The sequence below is a fragment of the Bombus vosnesenskii genome, unplaced genomic scaffold (assembly GCF_011952255.1).
Source record: "Bombus vosnesenskii isolate JDL3184/JDL3185 unplaced genomic scaffold, Bvos_JDL3184-5_v1.1 scf7180000013270, whole genome shotgun sequence".
NCBI lineage: Eukaryota > Metazoa > Arthropoda > Insecta > Hymenoptera > Apidae > Bombus > Bombus vosnesenskii.
Window position 1 is genome coordinate 2396810 of NW_022882928.1, and position 13863 is coordinate 2410672.

The 13863-nt window shown below is 42.7% G+C and overlaps 1 protein-coding gene across 3 annotated transcripts in view; it reads left to right on the forward strand.

The window, feature by feature from the left end:
• Nucleotides 1-1844: 1844 nt before the first annotated feature.
• Nucleotides 1845-13863, forward strand: part of LOC117230920 — a 30313-nt gene continuing 18294 nt past the window's right edge. Inside the window, exons 1-3 of one of the 3 annotated variants that reach the window (XM_033488833.1) lie at nucleotides 5647-5695; nucleotides 5927-5988; nucleotides 6236-6713. In XM_033488833.1, coding sequence (XP_033344724.1) covers nucleotides 6632-6713 — 82 coding nt within the window. In that variant the 5' untranslated portion in view covers nucleotides 5647-5695; nucleotides 5927-5988; nucleotides 6236-6631. Of the gene's footprint in view, nucleotides 2277-5628; nucleotides 5696-5926; nucleotides 5989-6235; nucleotides 6714-13863 lie in introns of those variants that run through there. The other 2 variants (XM_033488832.1, XM_033488834.1) reach the window with 2 other exon arrangements.

Here is a 13863-nt window from a genome sequence, read left to right on the forward strand (position 1 = left end):
TTCCAAAGCGAACTTTACGATTCTCGTCTAGAAATTTGGTCACCGTGTCGCAGCAGTCGTGGTCAAAGCTTCTGCCGAGGTATAAGTTCAAAGAAGAAGGTCGCGCGACGAGGAGAGGAGGAACGTGTTTAACGAACGGCAATAATTTATGCCCGGGCACGGCCGCGCGTGGAAAAAACTCGTTGTGCTCGTCTTCCCGCCTCGACTTCGACCAGTAGGCCAGCCAGTGAGCGAACTCATAAATAGCGGAAAAGGCTGGCAATTCGCTTTTACGTTCGGAGGGCTCTGCTCGCGTCCGTCCGAATTGCTCTTTTTCGAACTGGCTATTGCCACACTCCACTCCGAACGGATGATTGAAAAAATGCGGCACAGCCGCCAAACCGCGAGATCCGCGCGCATTTCCTTCGAATCCTAGTAATTCCGTTTCCGTTTACTGGGGTTACAATGTCGTTTCTGGTTATCCGCTTACTATCGCCGCGTACACGTTTCGCGTTACTTTCCAAATAAAACCGGTTAATCATCCGGAGCTTACATTTTTTATACGCGTTTCCCGTTGGTTGTACAAGCAGCCTGGATAAGATCGATCGAACTGATCTTTTCTGTTCGTCGAACGCGAGGGGAAAGCAACGATCCAGAACGGAAGTCGATTAAGAATTCTTCTGCCTTCGGGCTAGCCCTCTTTTTCAAGCGTCGAGTAGAGCGATTTAAAATCGGCTCTCGCCGTAGATACGATGTTTTGCCTCGATATTCGCCCCTTGATAACTTTCCGACGAGAGATATGGATCGACAAAGATCGAGGATACAGCGCGACGTATGATTTGTCTTTTGGCAGGAACGGTAGCACGTGGTTGTGTTTTATCCGGGGGCGGTATTGATTGGATATTTTTGTAATACTCTCCTACAGCGGACGTTGATTTAAACCCGCCATCTGTTTATTCATATTCTTTGGACGATTCGGAGATCGAATTACTAATGGAATACTCGCGAAGACCAGTCTGCCAACGGAATCATCGATATTCCGAAATGACCGATTTCTTTGTCAAGTATCCCCGCGTCGTCGAATCTGTGGAATAGTATCCTCGACGCAACAACAGCCTCTTCTTCAACGTGCAGCAATTACCTTCCCCCTTAAGACAGAGTAAACCGCTCTTTAAACCGTCCCTCGAGTACTCCTTTCCGTCCATCGAGACGGTCCCGTTTCTCCTATAGACTTGTCCTCGCGCGTTTCTATCCTCTTCACAAGGGGAGTCGGAGTAACGGTTCTCGGGGGTGGATCGGCAAAAAAAGAGACAGCAGAGCGAGTTCTCGTCTCCCGTGAGGGAAGGACAGAAAGCGAGGTAGCACGAGGGTCGGAAGAAGGAGAGAAGAGAAAAGACGATGGTAGTTGGTGAACGCGAGAAAGGTAGGGTATTAACCGTGAAGAAACGAGGACCGGCTTTTCACGGTGGTGTCTTGAAGGCATAGCGGGGTCTCTGCTTCCGACTGCAGATACATTGCGACATGGAACCGGGGGTTAGTGTAGGGGGTTTCGTGGTGGCGCGAGAGGGGCGAAGGGACCGGCGACGAGGGTGGTGGGTTGCTCGGGGCTCGAAAGGGGGATGAAATGCGCCGCGACGCGCTGCGGCGAAGCCAAACGGAGACGGACTGAGTTTCTGCTCCGCATCCGCAGCATCCTCCCTCTCTATCCTCTCTGTCCTTCTCCAGCCCTTTCTCTATCTAGTTTTCTTTCTTCGTATCCCCTTCCTACTCCTTCGTCTCGTCGTTCACCCTCCTCCTTCTTTCCCTCTATCATTCCTTCGTCTCTCTCTCTCTCTCTCTCTTCCACCCGGTTAACTTTCGTTCCGTCCTTTCCCTTCTCCACTCTGATCCTCCTCTTCCGCGTTTAACGTGTCTTCTATTTCCACGCGCCCGGCATTACGCTCTCTCCTTCATCCCTTGCGATCCTCCTCTCTTTCTGCCTCGCTGTTTCTGCCTTTCTCCATTTCACCCCCCGACTCAAACCACCGCGGTCCAGTCGAGTGTCGGCCCGTGAACCGTGCAGTTCGCCTCGTGGCTCGTTCGCACGACGGCTGCGTGACGATCAAATTGTCCATTCGGCTGGTAGGAACGCGCGCGACTCGACAGCCGGCATCCTTGCAAACACCACCTACATAGATCACGGCAGGATTTAAGAAGAGTCGGGCATAAGAGGAGATTCTATCGGCCGGTTGGACAGCGAGTGGCGAGAACCAGTGTAGAAGCCAGCAACCGGAATCCACGTGGTGTTGACGTGAAAGGTAGAAGGGGTGCTCTCACTGGGAAGGGTGGAAAGGGTTCGAAAGTGTACTGTTATTGGTCGTTTATCTAATACGGTCACATGTTTCGTGTTTGAACAACGGAACGATATTTGTAGCTTGTGTGAAAATATTGGTATTCCTGAAGAGTTTGTAGATCGCTACGATAGCGATTCGCTTAATTTGCCTTTCTTTTCTCTTTTTTTTTTTCAAACAATGATGTTCAAGTCTCGCGTAAGATATACGATTGGAACGAAACGTTGGATGTTCGTGTTCGAAGCAGCACGTTCGAAAAATTGAAATGTAGATAAAATATTTGTTTATTGTCGTTTGTAGTACTCTCGACCAGTGGATGGAGCAATGGGCAAAATATTTTCTTTCTTTTCTCTTCTTGAGGTACCAACTAATTTTTCAACTTGAACACGCTATTGCCTCAAAGCAGCCAAATAAGCAGACCTAGTTTACGCTATTCTCAACAAGTCGAGAGGAGAAGCTTCTCAGCTTATTAAGCTCCACTCTCTTCAACCTTTCCACCGCAACGCCCAAAATACGAAAAAAGAAAAAAAAAAGAAAGAAAAAGAAGCTGTATCGCGTCGAGAGAAAACATTTCTCTCGAATTTTCTTCCTTGCAATGAAATTCCTTTTCCCATTTCTTTTATTCCTTTTTAGAGACGCGCCATGTATCACACGATTCGGTCTAAAAATGAGGGCTTTTAAGAGGACCGGAAGCAGACCCTTCCGTAACTCTTTGACACGTTGCAAACACGCGTCATCGGTTCGCTTAGCATTCTTCGTATTCTGATCAGACGCGATCGAAATTCGCTTGCGTGCACTCCGATTGAAAATCAGCAATCCCGGTCCACGTGCCGCGAATCCTAAATCGTAACAAGCACCTGGCTACTTGATTCTACAGCCATTTTGAATCCTGAACGTATTTGTTTCGAACGATACAGATTTTAAACGATGTTTATTGGTGTTAAAGAATTTTCTTTAACAAAAAAAAAAAAAAAAAAACAAACTTTTCTGTCATCAGTCAACGGTCAAAATTTTCTAATACTTTCATGGATCGCACGAGTTATCACTATGTATACGACATTGACCTATTCGAACGCTCATTTTTTATATTTATCATATAAATAACGCGTAAGCTAAGATTAAATATTATAGATCGAAAGGTCAAATAATTTACGCGAAAAAATTTCGAAGGATCTTTTTGTCATGTAACGCGTCGTAGTCGCGACGCACAAATTTCATTTCCCGTGAAATACGAGAATGGAACAAGCCAAAGAATCGAATGTTTATCGCGTTTCACGGCTAGCAGAGCGAGAAACGTTTCCTCGTGTTCAGTTTTCCAGCAACTGAAGCAAAATCGAGCCGGACGATCCATACTTGTTTGTGCAGCAACGATAAATATCGAAGTTAATGGCTATCGCCATCTAGAAGGTACGCGATTCAATGGAGGTTAATCGACCGACATCGGATCTGAATGAAACTAAATCGCGTTAGGCTTGATTTCCTTCTCACAAAAGAATCCAATTATAAGCCTTTCAACGGCCATTCGACAATAACCGGCCCAGTGTTCCTAACCTCTTTCCTTTCCGCCAGCATTAACCAAATTAAAATTCCCGCTCGCGATTGGTGAATGGTTTTTAAGCCGTACAAAGCTTCGTGGTTTAGCGTTTCTCCTCCAACTCTTTGTTATTTTTTTCCTTGCGGACGACTTCATTTAATATCGCGTGAAAAATTAACATTTATCGATTTTACGTTGTAGTATATGCATGCCATGGTGAATGTACTGTGAGTGAACTAAGTATATTAGGCTTGTAAAGTCAGTCAGGTGTTAAAGTTTACGCTTTAAGAGTCAAAACAGTAATTTTAGACACAAGTATGGCGGACAGTATGCCAAACACCGATGTGCTGTATATAAACTAGGAACGGACTTTGCAAGAACATAATCTGCAATTTTGTAAAGAAGTTGTATATATAAATTAATAAATGGCCCGGAAGCCATTAAAATGCATACGACTTCGAGTATGTCGCCAATTAATGTTCTAATTCACGATCTCGTTATATCTCTTCTACAAATTATACGAGATGTTTCGTATCTAATGACCCGTTTGCTACATTTCAAGAAATTGTTTCACTCGTCTTGCATATTTCGTAATTCGATTGGTCACGTAAGAAACCCCGTAATACCGCATAATACGTGTTTCAGCGATAACGATTTGTTACAGTCGAAGTCAGTGACCAATCTCGTAAATTACATGTTCAGTCATATTGTCGTAGTCGACTAACGCGTGCGCGTTACAGCTTTATTTATGTCGCGATAAACGCTTCTAAATTAGAAAATAATTAACCACGCGTCAGAAGCCAGAATTTCCTGCGAAATTAATATCCGTTCTTTAATGTTCGCATCGCATCCGCGAATTTTTTACTTCAAACTCTATTCAAACAAATAAATAGCGAAGAGAGAGGATCTAAACAAAGAACGCAGCATCGTTTGTCACTTTAAACTCATCATTCATACCTGGTGTGTTAACCGACGAGACCATTGTGCAGTTTGCGAGTTCGTAGAAAGTAAAATGCAGCATTAAAGTTCACCCAAGCGTGTCCCAAGAGCCCTCGGATAATGGGTTAATTCTTCCAAATCTTTAGAGAGTCAGGTATTTGTTATTGATTTTAATATCTTTAATTCCATCGTTGGTTGGCGATATCGCAGCTGGGTTCGTTATGGCGGTATAACGAGATGTCGAACGAAGAACGCTCGGCAAAGTTATCACGATCTCGCGACTACATCAATTTCTCCTGTGATTTTCACGTATAAATGTCGATAAAGTCACCGAGTCGGCTTGAGCGTATTGCTACGAAGAGGCACTCGATTCAAGTACCGATCACATATACCGTGGCAGCATAAAAAACAACACCGGTAATTTATCGCGATGCTCCAATACTTCCGTTTTCGATAACAGCGTTGATGCGACGATTTTCTCAATGACCGTGCATCTTTTATCACTCCGCGAATTACCCGGCGATTATCCCCGGTTATTTACATATTAAAAATATACCGCTATAGATAAGGACATAAATCTTGGCGGTAATTCGCTTAGTTTCGTATCTTTCGCGACGAATCTAATACGAAAACGCAAACGTTTAACACGTAAGGCACGCACCTTATTTCCCGCGAAACGTGTGATGCACTTGATCAACGATCTTTAGCTATTTATGTCAATATTAAACTGGTGGCGCCCCCTTTTAGTATATTGAAAGAAGTTCAGAATTCACGAAAACAGGAAAGGGGGCGTGGTGTGGGGAAACTTTAGACCCGCTAATAGGTTTGTAATCTATTAACAAACTCAGTGGTCGGAGGCTGTCACTGATCTTGGCGGTACCGAACGAAATGAAGAAACACAAGTATCACTCGTGTAAGGATTTAGATATGGCGACGAATGTTGTGTATATACGGCGGAAAATATATAGTGAAATCTTAAATTACGGCATTAATCGACGACACCGATTGACACATTCGGAGCTTGAAACTAGAAAAGTCACTTGTGAATTAATCGTCAAATTTCTTTCTAATGTGTATACGTGTCTGGTGTGAAAGTAGCAAATTGTGTACTTTTAGAATTCTCTTTCCAAATTGTATGTTACAGAGGTCCCGAACTTCTTATCTTTCTCTAGGCATATCAAATCACTGTTGGAGTTCTCGAAGCATGTAAGCTTTAACGTGTGATCGATTTCGTGACCGTAATAATATCTTTTCTATTCACAATATGTGGACAAATCATGTGTTTCCATTTTAACTTTACCACGAAACGTATTACATTATCGATGTAACGATCGATGAGACACGCCATTTTCCCGCGCTTTCGAAGTGAACAGAATCGCGACATTCGCGTGACTAGAAATAAATGATCGGGAAACGTTAAGTACCATTCCTTACCTGTATGTCTCTTGCGAAGGTGAAGCCGCGGTGCAGCCAGAAGGAAAACCAAGTCCACAAAGAGAAGAAGTCGGTTATTTCGGTGTTAATTAAGTGACGACGTCCTCACATAGACGCGCGCATACATGGTCATCAGGAGCGGTGCCTAATTGGCACGGAAACAACACGGCCATCTTAATTGGTTAATTTGCGAAGAGGCCCGGGAATCCATGCATCACGGCACGCTCGACTATCGCAGGATGCAGTTACCTATGGCCATCTTGGAATAATCTTCCTGCCCTTTTCTTATATTACTTCCCCCCGATCGGGCCGGATCCGGTGAACCAAGGACTACCATACCGTCTTAACGATAATTCGAACAACCTTCCTCCTTTTCTATGACAAGTTCCTGCAATACGTGACCAAATTCGCGACCATGACCAGCGGACAGAGGAACAAGTCTGCAGTACATCCGGAACAGCGGTATGCCTACATGCCCTGTCCGCTCTATGACACCGGTGAGTTAACCATTTCTTTTGTTTCCAATGCTTTCCGTTTAATAACATAACGATATTACCTATACCGTTCAATTCCATACCATTCAATAATAATTATAGAGGATTTAAACCATTATGGCAGTCGACGTGCTAGAAAGCATACATTTATTTTCTTTGGATGGTTTTGGACAATTAATCAGGAAACTTCGTAGTTTAAATATATTATATTTCTCTCGTGGAGAAATTCAAATGACCAATGTCCGGTGCAGTTGTTCGGGCTCTCGTTTGTTCGAACAGGGGAAAATCACGCAGCCAGGATGCGTTATACCATAGAAAGTCGCGAAATGCACAAGGATCATCGTTTACGTAGGCTTCATACGACTGCTGTTCCACTTACTTATTATTTGCCATTGGAATGCAAACAGAGTAAGAAACCGCGGTTTCTATGAGATTTCCCTGTCGATTCCTGAAAGTTGCCGGCCAGGAGTTCGTAATAAAGGAAATTGGATTTCTATAGCGAACGAATAAAGTTTCAGACGGCCGAATCGGAACGAGCACTTCGGCCTTGGTGGCCTTACCGCGAGATCCTCCAGTTACTTTGTATCTAAATGTCGTTCGGTTTAACAAAGGCTGACTAATAAATAAGCTTCTTCTCCAACTTTTAAATAGATCGTCGTTTCTTTCGCGTTCGCTGCGGCGAAAATGATCGTTGGATTTTTCGTATCGAAGGGATGAGCAAAAGAAACGGAAAAGGCGGAGGCGGAAAAGAACAAGATCTAAGAAAAAAAGGAAGAATGGAAAAAGAGGAACGAAGTTAAGAAGGAAGAATTTATTGAATTGTGCAAAAAGTTTTCGCATTCTTTATGAGATGTCATTTCCGTATGTCACTGAGTAAGCTGTTAATAATTATGTATTCTTCTATTCTCATAACATTATCGCTTATGCAAATCGTTACAGAGTTATGTCAATGTTGTGTTAAAAATTATATTTTACGTTTAAACAATACACTTTCCATGTAAGCTGATTTGCGGAGCGTGAAATGCTATTCATCGCAACATAGCGGTATTTACTATGACAGAAATGCAGAAAACTTTCACTCGACTGAATAATTTATATTCAAAACATTTGAATTATCCTGTAGACTAGGTTCGCGAAATTTATTCGTTCAAGAATAATATTTTACTCGTCGCTAAGCCGCGTCGGTAGAACAATTTACGATCACGCATAAATTAAGCGATTAGTTTGCGCATTACTGTCATCATCAATATTTATTAAATCATTTTACTGCGTTTTAAGGCGCTCTTATGTAACTCCTTGTACGTACACATGGCCATTTGAACAACAGAACTACGAAGTTTCCTAGCTAAGTGCGTCGAATCCGCGAAATCACTTGCACGTATCTTTCACTGCAGTTTTTCTTTCATTTTCCGACCGTACGGTATAAGAGTACTTGTCACACGATTACCAGCATGGGCTTTATTTCGATTAAAATAAACTCGGATGCATCCATATTTACGTAAATACGAAAATAATTGATGCAACGTGTTAGCAAACTCCGAGGAGTTGATTGCCAATAAATTCCTCGCGTTTCGAACAAACTTTTCTTACTAACCTTGTTATATCGTAGACTTACGTACCAAGTTTCTTAAGAGAACTATAAAAGAACAATCAATTTGTTCAAAGATCTATAGTAGAAAGTCTCCTTCGATGAACATGATCCTCTTTCTTTTTGTCTTGAAATATTTCTGCTTAGAGACAAAATTGTTGCATGCGCTAAATCTACTTGCATGCGGTCAATTATGCCTGGAAATTAATTATAGCGACGAACAATAACCCTGGGTGCTCGTGATCTATCAGCGTGACTCGTGCGACAATGAACACGCCGCCCAATTGCAAATTTGACCGAAACTTTAGTCTCGGGACATAAATGACACGACCTGACCACAGAGCAGCGATGACATTCTATGTCGAAACTAGTGTATCCAAGTTCGCCACGTATGATGAACGATCCCCTAGTGTCGAAGCCGAATTTACAACACAGCTTAAGAGATAGGGTAGGAAAAGTGATGGCGAGATCTTCCTATCGTCTCGTTTATGACATTCCACTCACGTGTTCCCGGTACCAACGCGTTATTAAAACAATACTCACAGGGTAGCTGAATGACAGTTAATCGAGAATCTTTTGATCAATGACACGAGATATTTCACTCTTTCCCTCTGGTTGGTAAATTTTCAATGTCGGTTAAACCAGATAGTTTTCAAGCGATATGTCATGCTCAAGAATGATTACCTATAGTTTGTCGAATTTGGTTATATATATGGAATAATGGATTTCATTGTTGCCTATTCCAGGGTACCTGTTAAGTCAACATGCTCTGCATACAGGATCGGCAAGATAAACTTAAACCAGATCCAAAGATACACGTTTGATCGATGCGCGGTCAGCCGCACAAAGAGACCACCGCACCGTCTCGTTCCAATCGGGCAGATCCCTTCGCTCCACAGAACATTCGATTTTGTACGCCTTGCTTTTAGTTATCAAACCGATATCCAACGAATCATAACGCTATTATCACTGATTATCAACGTTTGTCATCCCTAGGTCAAAACGTATTTCTTCAGTTTTAAAGAATATTCGACTCAACGTTATTCGACTGATGCATACTACCGATCAACGCTTCGCTATACATAGGAGTCGAGGCAATCTTTCTTCCTCACGAACAATAGTTTAGAAGAATGCAGGTGATATTAGAAGATATTAGAAGGACATGAATTTTCCACGTGCTATCTGGAGTACAAAGTTGGTAAAGTTGAATAATATCGAAGCTTAGGGCAGAGGTAGCGCAGTTTCAAGTTGTTACTCGACAAGTTTCCCTCCGAAGGGAACCTACTATTTCGTGATGCTGGCGATTTGGAACGATTCGCGTCGCTTCATGTTTCATTCACCATCCGTTTCATTATGCATCGCGGTGGTTAGCGAGGCCACGTGCCCACGTGTTCCCGAATTAATTGCAATTTCCGTCGCCTCGTGACACACCCGTAGACGATGTGACTAACACCGTCACGAACAAAAACCCGATTCCGAGCACCTGCGAATTTAAGTCTGTTCAGCTTACTTAATTCTTCGTATCACCGTGTGATATGGAAATTGCCTACCTGTCGCTGCAGAAAGATGTTTAGCATGTAAATATATATCGCTTTGCTTTGAATGTTGTACAGGGAGATCGAAGAGCTGTTAGTCTAGGTAGATTTAGGGTTATAGCAGGGTTTAAGTGTAGCGGGATTGGACCTTTACGAGACTTTAGAAGTACACTTAACTCCTGCGTCCGAAGTAAGGAACATATTCGGAGAGAAGTTGATCTAAATGGGATCTTCTTAATAGCGTTTAAAGATAGAAAGTTTGACGAATATGAAATAAATTAAAGTTGCTTAAAATTGTAAAACCATCGCCATTCGAAGTATGTACTTTTTAAACTTTATTAATTGCTTGTGATTTAAGGATCGGTTTTATTCAAATGGCAAGGCTCTCGTAATAAACTTTATACTTTAGAGAAAATTATAGCGAGCTTTCAGTTTGAAGCGATATACTCTATACTCTACGATCGTCAAGCCGCGAGATTTACCCCACGCATGGAATCAAAGATTCGAATGTTCAGCATCTTTCAGCATCGAGGGTAACGCTAATCGTCAGACAAGTTACTTGAACAAGCGCTACAGTGAGATTGCCATCGAGTTTACTTGGCAGATATAAAAGGCCACTGTGTGTCGTTGGCTCGACGAACATCGGAGAAATAGTCCGAGAACAGTCTAATTAAGGAAACTATCGGTTCAGAAACAGGGTCCATTAGATATCGCGTTTGCCAACTATTCGTCCCGCCGCGCCGGGTTGGCTTCGCTCAACTATCGAACGCAGATAAAACTATTTAACCGAGAACAGAGCGACTATAAAAGCGGCTCGTCGTTGTGTCCAAATATTTGCCATCGAGTAAACTTGGAACGAAAGATCAAATGCTTTCGAACATTCGGTTCTAAACTCTCGTTTCGTAATATTTTATACAATGTATTTAAGATGCCATTTCGTAGGCGTTAATTCTGGCGAAAACACGTTCGAAGTAAAGCGAACTAATCGTGGAAATTAGTTTTGACGCAAGTTAAACAAATCCGCGTTGCAGCTCGAACAAACGTCAAACTCGAACGAGGATAAGTAAAGTTCTCCACGCCTCGATGCAATTGTTCGGAGTTGCTCGTTCAACCAGCGATTCGCGTGTTTCTGAACAATTATTTACAACGGCAATCGCTTCAATGACTCACTTTTTCCACTGTTTCGATAATTCGATATCAAGGCAAGGGTACAAAGTAGAAACTAAAATATCGGTAATCGATCGTGGTTAATTGCGCATGCAACTATGTACACTGGGATCAAAGAATTTGCTGAATCGCGTTTGCTTGCTGTAAACCAGATTATCGTAAATCATGTTGCGATGCGTGGCGAGGAATCGAACCGAGAAATTCGACATTCTGCGATCGCGGTGCGTGTCGAGATTTGGTTTTTCCAAATTGCAAAAGTCAAATCGCAGCAAAGTCAATTTAGAACATCTGTCATGCGTGCACTCGGCGTAAATGTTACGCGTTTTCTTTATTTTTTCTTCTTCGAGAGCGGAACGTGGAACGTCGTGCTTACGCGCTCGGAAAAGCGTTAACGAGTCACTGTTTCACGAATGGTAGGTCGATCGAAGTTAAACGAAAATCTGTTTCTTCGCGTTTCGTAAGCAACAAGGCTTTGTATTACGACGCGTAGACTCACCCATGTAAATTTCACAGGAAATTGGATTTTGCAACTCTGAAATGTCTCCTGATATATGGTATACTGTGGTATAATGATCGAACGGCAGCGCGGGTCGCTTTTAAGTGGTAGGATTTCGTGATAAAATCGAAAAACTTGTACACGATTAGCAATCCCAATATCTTCCTCCCTCAATCTCAATACCGCCTTATCTTGCTGCAGAAAAGTAAAAAATGTGTTAAAAGAACATTTGAAAAACAAAGATGAATCGTCTCGATTCTATCCTTGAAAGCGGAAAAACTTCGCCGCGCGTTCTCAAGATCGATCACCTATTAATTAAAAGTCGCAATCGTAACAGCGTCGAGTAATTCGAGTCGATAGAAAAATCATCGTCTTGCGATCTCTTCCCTGAAAATAGCAAGAATGCAGGAATGTAAATAATTCCGGTGGTAGGAACGCGAGGCCAACCCCTGGAGGAACTGCGAATTAACTTTAGAGACTAAGTGCGAGCTCGGGGCGTAAGGAAGTCAAGGTTATCGCGACCAGGATTACACGTTGGCTCGTATACACAGTAGGGAGAAAAAGAAATTTGCACGGGCGCATCAAGGTGTGCGATCGATTGTCTAACTCGTTCGTGGACGAGCGTCGAAACGCTCGTCTGACGGCCATGATTTCGTGACAGAACCCGATAGACGCTTTATTTCGAGGAACGGATTGCTTCGATGCGAGATTTCAAAGCTTGCGTGCTATGTTGTACAATTCCGATTAGATCTAAACAAAGTATATCGACCCATCCGAGTGGAACGAGGTGATAATTATAATTAATCGATAGTTAAAACAGCGTGACCACGTGCCTTTTAAACGCGATGGATTTCGAAATTTGGAACTCGGAAATTGGTCTCTGAAATAGGAGATACCAAAAATGTTTCTCTTGCGACAGGTGCCATCAAAAGCTTATTTTCATGCGCACGATGGTTCAATCACGTACGTAGAATGTCTTAACTTTGAACGTTGCACGATTTATCGAGAGATCTCTTTCATTTGTATCCTGCCAACCTTTAGAAGCATTGATAAATCTGGTCCGCCTTTTAACAGGTGCTATTTGTCTTCTCCTCGAGCACGCAGCTCGTGTGCTGCGTAGTTTTCTGAACGGTGAAAGGGAGAAAAAATGGTACTGGATATCGCGCGACATTGGCCCTCGATTTTCCTCCACTGGTTAAATAAGCGATCGAGGATAAAAGAACTGGTCACGGTTCTGGTCATGGGAACCAGTACGTGACGACGATTTATTCTACTTAATCCGTTCGATCGTACCTGTTTAATGAATCTCGTAGTCGTTAGATCAGCGCTGATAAATGATCGAACGAAGGCAAGATCATCGAGGATTATTTATTCATTTACAGTGGACTTTTGCGCGAATTTTCACTTCACAGCGTCATCGCGTAAAATAGATCAAAATTATGACCACCCAATATCTCTCGACGTGAAATACGATTGTGAACGTAACAGACTGATACGCGAAGTTGATTGATATCGAGGTTAACGGCTTTGGCTCTTGTCATCGTTCGCGCGCAATGCACAGACGCTTCACGGTTCGTTGGCGAAAAAAAAAAAAGAAAAAATGACACGCTCGATCGAATATATTAGAAATTCAACCAAGAGCCATAATTCTTTGCGCTCTTTGAAGTGTCGAAGCTCTGGATCGACGCGAAGTGCTAGGTATTTTGAAGGTTTCGAAAGTAACCGAAGGAAAGAGGCGAATGAAATTTTGGATCGACGTATTTCCATTTAACATTTAAAACCTCTTTACAAAGATAAATTTTATAGTCTAAAAAGGTCCGAATAAAAAGCTCAAGGACTTTGGTTGAAAGACTCGATCTTGATTTCATCTAGGTAACATTCATTTTTTCAATTGGATAGCTAGAAGAGAAGAATAACGGAGTTCGGATGGCTGGTAGAAAACCGGAAACCATCTGGTCTCCAAATTTCTGGCAAACGATAAATGCAGGGTCGTAATTCCGAGTACCGGCCTTGTTAAGCTCTCGTCTGTTTTATGACTACTTGTTGAACCGAGCAAACGACCGTATCGAAACAGTCGGCGATGGTTTTCCTCTTTCCACCAAGTTTACGTTCCCGTGTTGCATTCTTGGCTGCGTCCTCGCAATATTCGAACTTACGCGCTTGAAACTAGGAATTTTCCAAAATTCCGATATTGTACGGAGCTTCATCCGAGATTCATTCCTGCAAGATCGCCATTTAGAACAACGAGCAGACGCAACTTTTCCCAAAGGTAAATCCTTGTTTCGTTCCGAAGAATCTCGCGATTTTATCTCATCATTTGGAGCCGAGAGCAATAACGAGGAAGCGCTTGTGCTACATTCCTGAATT